The sequence below is a fragment of the Penaeus vannamei genome, chromosome 25, assembly GCF_042767895.1.
Source record: "Penaeus vannamei isolate JL-2024 chromosome 25, ASM4276789v1, whole genome shotgun sequence".
Taxonomy (NCBI): Eukaryota; Metazoa; Arthropoda; class Malacostraca; order Decapoda; family Penaeidae; genus Penaeus; species Penaeus vannamei.
In genome coordinates this window covers 15,584,384-15,596,697 of record NC_091573.1, presented here as the reverse complement: position 1 = coordinate 15,596,697, position 12,314 = coordinate 15,584,384, and the positions used below count along the sequence as shown (strand labels likewise).

Sequence of the window (12,314 nt, the reverse complement as noted above, 5' to 3'; positions counted from 1 at the left end):
TCTCTCTTTTTTTCTCCTCCTTCTCGTTCTATTCTTATACCCTTTCTCTCCCTTTCCCAATTCCTTTTCTTCCTCTCCTTACGTCCTTCCCCCTTTTCTCCTCCTCTTCCCTCACTCTCCTCTCTCTCCCTCTCCTTATCCATCCCTCCCCTCATTCAAGCCACTCTGCTGACCCAAGATGACCTCATATACCTTTATCCTCACTGACCTCATGACCCTGTGATCGAAATGCCGTTCTAACGAGCTTTTGAAAGATTTTTGGCCTTGACGTTAAAGAGACGTAAACATCGGCCTTTTTGACGGAAGTTCGATACGTCGAGCTTGCGGTCCAAAGACGTTATTTGGGGGTGATTTTATTATCATTATACACACACACACGCGCGCGCGCGCATACAAACGTACACAAACACACAAACACAGATACACCCATCATCAGTGTTTCTATTCTGTATTATTTATGAGTTATGCACATAGAAACATGCACACACACACACACACACACACACACACACACACACACACACACACACACAGATACACACATCATCAGTGTTTCTATTTTGTTTTATTTGTGAGTTATGCACATAGAAACATACACACACGCATACACACACAAATAAACACAACAAGAAATGTTCTTTTGTCTTTACTTTGTCAACATCTGCTTTTCCGATGTTTCTGTCTCTTCGTTTTTATGATTCAGATTCATATAGATCCTTGAACTTTCCGATTAATTCTTCGTACAATGAAAAGGTTTCGCGAGGACTTCTGGGCAGCGCTGATCGAGCGAAAGGCGTCGAAATGTAGTTTAAAACGGGAAAGAAAAATCACGACCATCTAATGTCGCCATTATTTCACCCACAATAAACTACCAAATAAACAAACAAACAAACTGATATTCAATTGATTATTCACCGACGTACAACAAATAAATAAAAAAAAAACTTCAAATATATACACGCAACACAGCAATAACAACAACAGCAAGAAAGAAAGAAAGATAGAAAGAAAGAAAGAAGAAGAAGAAGAAGAAGACGAAGAAGGAAAAAAATACATATTCTCTTCTTTCAATTCATATTTCAAAGAATATTCACTAACCCGATGTATTGACAGATTGACTAAAAACATAAATCAAACCGTCCAGATAAACAAATAGATAGACAATAGATAAACAAATATATAGACAATAGATAAACAAATAGATAGATAATAGATAAACAAATAGATAGATAATAGATAAACAAATAGATAGACAATAGATAAACAAATAAATAGACAATAGATAAACAAACAGATAGATAATCGATAAACAAATAAATAGACAATAGATAAACAAACAGATAGACAATAGATAAACAAATAGTTAGACAATAGATAAACAAATAGATAGACAATAGATAAACAAATAGTTAGACAATAAATAAACAAATAGATAGACAATAGATAAACAAATAGATAGACAATAGATAAACAAATAGATAGACAATAGATAAACAAATAGATAGATAATCGATAAACAAATAGATAGACAATAGATAAACAAATAAATAGACAATAGATAAACAAATAGATAGATAATCGATAAACAAATACATAGACAATAGATAAACAAATAGATAGACCATAGATAAACAAATAGATAGACAATAGATAAACAAATAGATAGATATATACATAGATAAACAAATAGATAGATATATACATAGATAAACAAATAGATAGATATATACATAGATAAACAAATAGATAGATATATACATAGATAAACAAATAGATAGATATATACATAGATAAACAAATAGATAGATATATACATAGATAAACAAATAGATAGATAATCGATAAACAAATACATAGACAATAGATAAACAAATAGATAGACCATAGATAAACAAATAGATAGACAATAGATAAACAAATAGATAGACCATAGATAAACAAATAGATAGACAATAGATAAACAAATAGATAGACAATAGATAAACAAATAGATAGACAATAGATAAACAAATAGATAGACCATAGATAAACAAATAGATAGACAATAGATAAACAAATAAATAGACAATAGATAAACAAATAGATAGACCATAGATAAACAAATAGATAGACAATAGATAAACAAATAGATAGACAATAGATAAACAAATAGCTAGATAATAGATAAACAAATAGATAGATAATCGATAAACAAATAGATAGACAATAGATAAACAAATAGATAGACAATAGATAAACAAATAGATAGACCATAGATAAACAAATAGATAGACAATAGATAAACAAATAGATAGACCATAGATAAACAAATAGATAGATAATCGATAAACAAATAGATAGACAATAGATAAACAAATAGATAGACCATAGATAAACAAATAGATAGACAATAGATAAACAAATAGATAGACCATAGATAAACAAATAGATAGACAATAGATAAACAAATAGATAGACAATAGATAAACAAATAGATAGACAATAGATAAACAAATAGATAGACCATAGATAAACAAATAGATAGACAATAGATAAACAAATAGATAGACAATAGATAAACAAATAGATAGACCATAGATAAACAAATAGATAGACAATAGATAAACAAATAGATAGACAATAGATAAACAAATAGATAGACAATAGATAAACAAATAGATAGACAATAGATAAACAAATAGATAGACCATAGATAAATAAATAGATAGACAATAGATAAACAAATATATAGACAATAGATAAACAAATAGATAGATAATCGATAAACAAGTAGATAGACAATAGATAAACAAATAGATAGACAATAGATAAACAAATAGATAGACAATAGATAAACAAATAGATAGACAATAGATAAACAAATAGATAGACAATAGATAAACAAATAGATAGACCATAGATAAATAAATAGATATACAATAGATAAACAAATAGATAGACAATAGATAAACAAATAGATAGATAATCGATAAACAAGTAGATAGACAATAGATAAACAAATAGATAGACAATAGATAAACAAATAGATAGACAATAGATAAACAAATAGATAGACAATAGATAAACAAATAGATAGACAATAGATAAACAAATAGATAGACAATAGATAAACAAATAGATAGACAATAGATAAACAAATAGATAGACAATAGATAAACAAATAGACAGACCATAGATAAACAAATAGATAGACCATAGATAAACAAATAGATAGACAATAGATAAACAAATAGATAGATAATCGATAAACAAATACATAGACAATAGATAAACAAATAGATAGACCATAGATAAACAAATAGATAGACCATAGATAAACAAATAGATAGACCATAGATAAACAAATAGATAGACAATAGATAAACAAATAGATAGACAATAGATAAACAAATAGCTAGATAATAGATAAACAAATAGATAGACAATAGATAAACAAATAGATAGACAATAGATAAACAAATAGACAGACCATAGATAAACAAATAGATAGACAATAGATAAACAAATAGATAGACAATAGATAAATAAATAGATAGACAATAGATAAACAAATAGATAGACAATAGATAAACAAATAGATAGACAATAGATAAACAAATAGATAGATAATAGATAAACAAATAGATAGACCATAGATAAACAAATAGATAGACAATAGATAAACAAATAGATAGACCATAGATAAATAAATAGATAGACAATAGATAAACAAATAGATAGACAATAGATAAACAAATAGATAGATAATCGATAAACAAGTAGATAGACAATAGATAAACAAATAGATAGACAATAGATAAACAAATAGATAGACAATAGATAAACAAGTAGATAGACAATAGATAAACAAATAGATAGACCATAGATAAACAAATAGATAGACAATAGATAAACAAATAGATAGACATTAGATAAACAAATGGATAGGCAATAGATAACCAAACAGATAGACCATAGATAAACAAATAGATAGACAATAGATAAACAAATAGATAGACAATAGATAAACAAATAGATAGACAATAGATAAACAAAGAGATAGATAATAGATAAACAAATAGATAGACAATAGATAAACAAATAGATAGACAATAGATAAACAAGTAGATAGATAATAGATAAACAAAGAGATAGATAATAGATAAACAAATAGATAGACAATAGATAAACAAATAGATAGACAATAGATAAACAAAGAGATAGATAATAGATAAACAAATAGATAGACAATAGATAAACAAAGAGATAGATAATAGATAAACAAATAGATAGACAATAGATAAACAAATAGATAGACAACAGATAAACAAAGAGATAGAAAATAGATAAACAAATAGATAGACAATAGATAAACAAATAGATAGACAAGAGATAAACAAATAGATAGAGAATAGATAAACAAATAGATAGACCATAGATAAACAAATAGATAGACAATAGATAGATAATAGATAAACAAATAGATAGACAATAGATAGACAATAGATAGACAAATAGATAGACAATAGATAGACAAATAGATAGACCATAGATAAACAAATAGATAGACAATAGATAAACAAATAGATAGACAATAGATAAACAAATAGATAGACAATAGATAAACAAATAGATAGACAATAAATAAACAAATAGATAGACAATAGATAAACAAATTGATAGACAATAGATAAACAAATAGATAGACAAGAGATAAACAAATAGATAGACAATAGATAAACAAATAGATAGACAATAGATAAACAAATAGATAGACAATAGATAAACAAATAGATAGACAAGAGATAAACAAATAGATAGACAATAGATAAACAAATGGATAGGCAATAGATAACCAAACAGATAGACAATAGATAAACAAATAGATAGACAATAGATAACCAAATAGATAGACAATAGATAACCAAATAGATAGAAAATAGATAAACAAATAGCTAGATGATAGATAAACAAATAGATAGACAAGAGATAAACAAATAGATAGACAATAGATAAACAAATAGATAGATAATAGACAAACAAATAGATAGACAATAGATAAACAAATAGATAGACAATAGATAAACAAATAGATAGACAATAGATAAACAAATAGATAGACAATAGATAAACAAATAGATAGACAATAAATAAACAAATAGATAGACAATAGATAAACAAATTGATAGACAATAGATAAACAAATAGATAGACATTAGATAAACAAATGGATAGACAATAGATAAACAAATAGATAGACAATAGATAAACAAATAGATAGACAATAGATAAACAAATAGATAGACAAGAGATAAACAAATAGATAGACAATAGATAAACAAATAGATAGACAATAGATAAACAAATAGATAGACAATAGATAAACAAATAGATAGACAAGAGATAAACAAATAGATAGACAATAGATAAACAAATAGATAGACAATAGATAAACAAATAGATAGACATTAGATAAACAAATGGATAGACAATAGATAACCAAACAGATAGACAATAGATAAACAAATAGATAGACAAGAGATAAACAAATAGATAGACAATAGATAAACAAATAGATAGACAATAGATAAACAAATAGATAGACATTAGATAAACAAATGGATAGACAATAGATAACCAAACAGATAGACAATAGATAAACAAATAGATAGACAATAGATAAACAAATAGCTAGATAATAGATAAACAAATAGATAGACAATAGATAAACAAATATATAGACAATAGATAAACAAATAGATAGACAATAGATAAACAAATATATAGACAATAGATAAACAAATAGCTAGATAATAGATAAACAAATAGATAGACAAGAGATAATCAAATAGATAGACAATAGATAAACAAATATATAGACAATAGATAAACAAATAGATAGACAATAGATAAACAAATAGTTAGACAATAGATAAACAAATAGATAGACAATAGATAAACAAATAGTTAGACAATAAATAAACAAATAGATAGACAATAGATAAACAAATAGATAGACAATAGATAAACAAATAGATAGACAATAGATAAACAAATAGATAGACAATAGATAAACAAATAGATAGACAATAGATAAACAAATAGATAGACAATAGATAAACAAATAGATAGACCATAGATAAACAAATAGATAGACAATAGATAAACAAATAAATAGACAATAGATAAACAAATAGATAGACCATAGATAAACAAATAGATAGACAATAGATAAACAAATAAATAGACAATAGATAAACAAATAGATAGACCATAGATAAACAAATAGATAGACAATAGATAAACAAATATATAGACAATAGATAAACAAATAGATAGACAATAGATAAACAAATAGATAGACAATAGATAAACAAATAGACAGACCATAGATAAACAAATAGATAGACAATAGATAAACAAATAGATAGACAATAGATAAACAAATAGATAGACAATAGATAAACAAATAGATAGACAATAGATAAACAAATAGATAGACAAGCGATAAACAAATAGATAGACAATAGATAAACAAATAGATAGACAATAGATAAACAAATAGATAGACAATAGATAAACAAATAGATAGACAATAGATAAACAAATAGATAGACAATAGATAAACAAATAGATAGACAATAGATAAACAAATAGATAGACAAGCGATAAACAAATAGATAGACAATAGATAAACAAATAGATAGACATTAGATAAACAAATAGATAGACAATAGATAAACAAATAGATAGACAATAGATAACCAAATAGATAGACAATAGATAAACAAATAGATAGACAAGCGATAAACAAATAGATAGACAATAGATAAACAAATAGATAGACATTAGATAAACAAATAGATAGACAATAGATAACCAAATAGATAGACAATAGATAAACAAATAGATAGACAAGCGATAAACAAATAGATAGACAATAGATAAACAAATAGATAGACAATAGATAAACAAATAGATAGACAATAGATAAACAAATAGATAGACAATAGATAAACAAATAGATAGACAATAGATAAACAAATAGATAGACAATAGATAAACAAATAGATAGACAATAGATAAACAAATAGATAGACAAGCGATAAACAAATAGATAGACAATAGATAAACAAATAGATAGACAATAGATAAACAAATAGATAGACAATAGATAAACAAATAGATAGACAATAGATAAACAAATAGATAGACAATAGATAAACAAATAGATAGACAATAGATAAACAAATAGATAGACAATAAATAAACAAATAGATAGACAATAGATAAACAAATAGATAGACAATAGATAAACAAATAGATAGACAATAGATAAACAAATAGATAGACAATAGATAAACAAATAGATAGACAATAGATAAACAAATAGATAGACAATAGATAAACAAATAGATAGACAATAAATAAACAAATAGATAGACAATAGATAAACAAATAGATAGACAATAGATAAACAAATAGATAGACAATAGATAAACAAATAGATAGACAAGCGATAAACAAATAGATAGACAATAGATAAACAAATAGATAGACATTAGATAAACAAATAGATAGACAATAGATAAACAAATAGATAGACAATAGATAAACAAATAGATAGACAAGCGATAAACAAATAGATAGACAATAGATAAACAAATAGATAGACAATAGATAAACAAATAGATAGACAATAGATAAACAAATAGATAGACAATAGATAAACAAATAGATAGACAATAGATAAACAAATAGATAGACAATAGATAAACAAATAGATAGACAATAGATAAACAAATAGATAGACAATAGATAAACAAATAGATAGACAAGCGATAAACAAATAGATAGACATTAGATAAACAAATAGATAGACAATAGATAAACAAATAGATAGACAATAGATAAACAAATAGATAGACAATAGATAAACAAATAGATAGACAAGCGATAAACAAATAGATAGACATTAGATAAACAAATAGATAGACAATAGATAAACAAATAGATAGACAAGCGATAAACAAATAGATAGACATTAGATAAACAAATAGATAGACAATAGATAAACAAATATATAGACAATAGATAAACAAATAGATAGACAAGCGATAAACAAATAGATAGACAATAGATAAACAAATAGATAGACAAGCGATAAACAAATAGATAGACATTAGATAAACAAATAGATAGACAATAGATAAACAAATATATAGACAATAGATAAACAAATAGATAGACAAGCGATAAACAAATAGATAGACAATAGATAAACAAATAGATAGACAATAGATAAACAAATAGATAGACAATAGATAAACAAATAGATAGACAATAGATAAACAAATAGATAGACAATAGATAAACAAATAGATAGACAATAGATAAACAAATAGATAGACAATAGATAAACAAATAGATAGACAAGCGATAAACAAATAGATAGACATTAGATAAACAAATAGATAGACAATAGATAAACAAATAGATAGACAATAGATAACCAAATAGATAGACAATAGATAAACAAATAGATAGACAAGCGATAAACAAATAGATAGACATTAGATAAACAAATAGATAGACAATAGATAAACAAATAGATAGACAATAGATAACCAAATAGATAGACAATAGATAAACAAATAGATAGACAATAGATAAACAAATAGATAGACATTAGATAAACAAATAGATAGACATTAGATAAACAAATAGATAGACAATAGATAACCAAATAGATAGACAATAGATAAACAAATAGATAGACAAGCGATAAACAAATAGATAGACAATAGATAAACAAATAGATAGACAATAGATAAACAAATAGATAGACATTAGATAAACAAATAGATAGACAATAGATAAACAAATAGATAGACAATAGATAACCAAATAGATAGACAATAGATAAACAAATAGATAGACAAGCGATAAACAAATAGATAGACAATAGATAAACAAATAGATAGACATTAGATAAACAAATAGATAGACAATAGATAACCAAATAGATAGACAATAGATAAACAAATAGATAGACAAGCGATAAACAAATAGATAGACAATAGATAAACAAATAGATAGACAATAGATAAACAAATAGATAGACAATAGATAAACAAATAGATAGAGAATAGATAAACAAATAGATAGACAATAGATAAACAAATAGATAGACAATAGATAAACAAATAGATAGACAATAGATAAACAAATAGATAGACATTAGATAAACAAATAGATAGACAATAGATAACCAAATAGATAGACAATAGATAAACAAATAGATAGACAAGCGATAAACAAATAGATAGACAATAGATAAACAAATAGATAGACAATAGATAAACAAATAGATAGACAATAGATAAACAAATAGACAAGCGATAAACAAATAGATAGACAATAGATAAACAAATAGATAGACAATAGATAAACAAATAGATAGACAATAGATAAACAAATAGATAGACAATAGATAAACAAATAGATAGACAATAGATAAACAAATAGATAGACAATAGATAAACAAATAGACAAGCGATAAACAAATAGATAGACCATAGATAAACAAATAGATAGACAATAGATAAACAAATAGATAGACAATAGAGAAACAAATAGATAGACAATAGATAAACAAATAGACGAGCCCCATGTCTCATTACGCAAATTCGAGCAGGTTGATAGTTTAATCGAGCGAATAAACTGTTTCTCTGGACAAGTGACTTACTAGATAAACTTCAGCATTAGATTGATAGACATGGTAAATAATATATAAATTGATTTAGTACATAATCTAGTCATGCCGATAGGTAAACCAATCAATTCGCTAGATAAACCGATCAGGTAAGTTATCATTCCGATTGGTTAGCATAAACCAAACCAAGCCCTCGGGATAAACCAAACTAAACCCCCCAAGATAAACTACATCCCTCAAAATAAACCAACCCCTCAGGGTAAACTAAAAAAAAAAAAAAAAAAAATCAAGAAAAAACAAACCAAAACCCTCAAGATAAACCAAATCCTCAAGATAAACCAACCTAAACCCTTAAAGACAAACCATCCATCAACATAAACCAAACCCTCAACATAAACCAAACCCTCAACATAAACCAAACCCTCATACACCGACCTCATAGCTCCGCCCCGGCATCCCTCCAACATAGAGCAGCGTGTCCATCGGAATCTCCAACGTCGACCGTCTCAGGATCTGTCGACTCGTCCACCTGCAGTCGACGTAGACCTGGATGGTGCTGTCCTCGAGGACGCTGTGGGGAGAAGGGGATGGTGAGTATGGTGGGGTATGGGGATGGTATGGTGAAAGTATGGTGAGGGATGGGGATTATGTGGTGAGGGTATGGGGATTATGTGGTGAAGGTATGGTGTAGGTAGGGGGTTTGTATGGTGAGGGGATGGTGAAAGTATGGTGAGGGTATGGAGATTGTACGGTGAGGGGTTAGTGAAAGTATGGTGAAGGTTGGCGAAAGTATGATGAGGGTTTGGTATGGGTATGGTGAAGGTTGACGAAAGTATGCTGATCATACAAATACATGCTCATACAAACACACAAACACACACGTACATACAAACGTGCACACGCTTACATAGCAGCGAGCATACGTAGATACAAACAGACTTACACGTTCAACAGATAAATACATAAACACATGGCTGTAAATATACACACACATAAGCACACGCAAATACTGCAAAGACACATACAAACAAACACACAAACACCAAAAATTAACCTAGGATTTAACGAACCGTTTTAATGGCTCTTGACTTTCATACAGAACACGTGTTTAAAGGAAATAATGAAAATAAAAACAACAAAACACTTAATTTCAAATAAATTTCCCGGCATATATATATACATTTTGATTACTATATTTAGTTAGTATAAGCTGCTTTATTTTTTTTTCTTTCTTACTCTCGAACCTTGAACCGAAAATCTCGTTTCACGGGATTCGAATCTGAAACGAACGGGGATTCGAACGCTCCTGAAACCCTCTCTTTGAATCCTCTTTTGCCTTCGAAATCATTCTCAGTCAGCAAGCAGCCAGCTTACGAGAAGGATCATCGACATTTTTTTTAATACGTTTTGAAAGATTTAAGTGAATATGATATACGGTAAATACAGCAATATATATTTATCTGATATATGTATGTATATATATATATATATATATATATATATATATATATATATATATATATATATATATTAGAGAGAAAGAAATTAATTGTAAGAGTCTGGAAGCTCACAGACATATGGCTGTTTTCTTTTCTTTTTTTCTCTCTCTCTTTTTAAATACAACAATATACACTTATCTGATTTTTTCTTGATAAAGAAAGAAATTGTTAGTCTCGAAGCTCTTAGACATTTGGCTTTTTTCTTTTCTTTTCCATTAAAGTGAATGCAATATTCAATAAATACAGCGATATACATCCCCCCCCAAAATGCCATAAAAGAAAGAAAACGATGCCAATTTCACAAAATTCGAACCGAGTGCCGTGGTTCTTCTGGACGAGGTTCGAAATTTCCTCCATTTTTTTTTTTTTTTGTCCCTGAGGAGAGTGGCTATCGAATGGCAGCTGTGACGTCACCGAGAGATCCTTTTTGTTGCGTTTCGTAAAGTGAGGAGATAAATAGGGGGGGCGGGGGGCAGGGTGGGGGAGGAGGAAAAGGCAAATGGGCAAGGTAAGGAGGGAGGGGAAAGGGGGGGGGGGGGGGAAGAACGAGGAGATGGGGGAGGGAAGGAAATAAGGGAAAATGAACATAAATGATGGATGGATAGATGAAGGGAGGGAGGGAGGAAGGGAGGAGAAGGAGGAGGAGGAGAAGGAGAAAGTTGAAGAAAAAAAGGAGGAAGAGGAGGAGGCTGACTAGGAGAAAGAAGGAGTAAGAGATTGAGAATGAGGAAGAAGAACCGAAGGGAATAAAATAATGAGGATAAGAGCCAAGAATGAGAAAGGATAAGAAGAGAAAAATCTAATCCCATCACAACCTCATCTATTTCAAACCGGGAAAAAAAGACAGACGAACATCCAGATAAACAGATTAAACCACGCCAGGATAAGGGGTTTACCAACAAAGGTAAATCCTTGGTCCACAAACGTTATATTCGAGCCAATGGACGCAGCGCAGCGGCCTTATCCGCGACCAACCCCGATAACAAGCTCGCCTCTGAAATGAACCTGTTCTGTTGCTTTCTGTCATTGTTATCTCGATCAGCTGGGCTTCCATTTTCCCGGCAAAGGAATGTGGCAAGCTGGCCGTCGCAACAGCAGCGGCAGTCATATTCATATTCCAT

General features: G+C 28.1%; 1 protein-coding gene across 1 annotated transcript in view; it reads right to left on the bottom strand.

Moving 5' to 3' along the window:
- Positions 1-12,314, bottom strand: part of LOC113819625 (uncharacterized) — a 57,082-nt gene extending 44,768 nt beyond the window's left edge. Inside the window, exons 1-2 of the mRNA XM_070138911.1 lie at positions 12,169-12,314; positions 10,130-10,265 (exon numbers count right to left, since the gene is read on the bottom strand). Of these exons, the coding sequence (XP_069995012.1) occupies positions 10,130-10,265; positions 12,169-12,314 (282 nt within the window). The remainder of the gene's footprint in view (positions 1-10,129; positions 10,266-12,168) is intronic.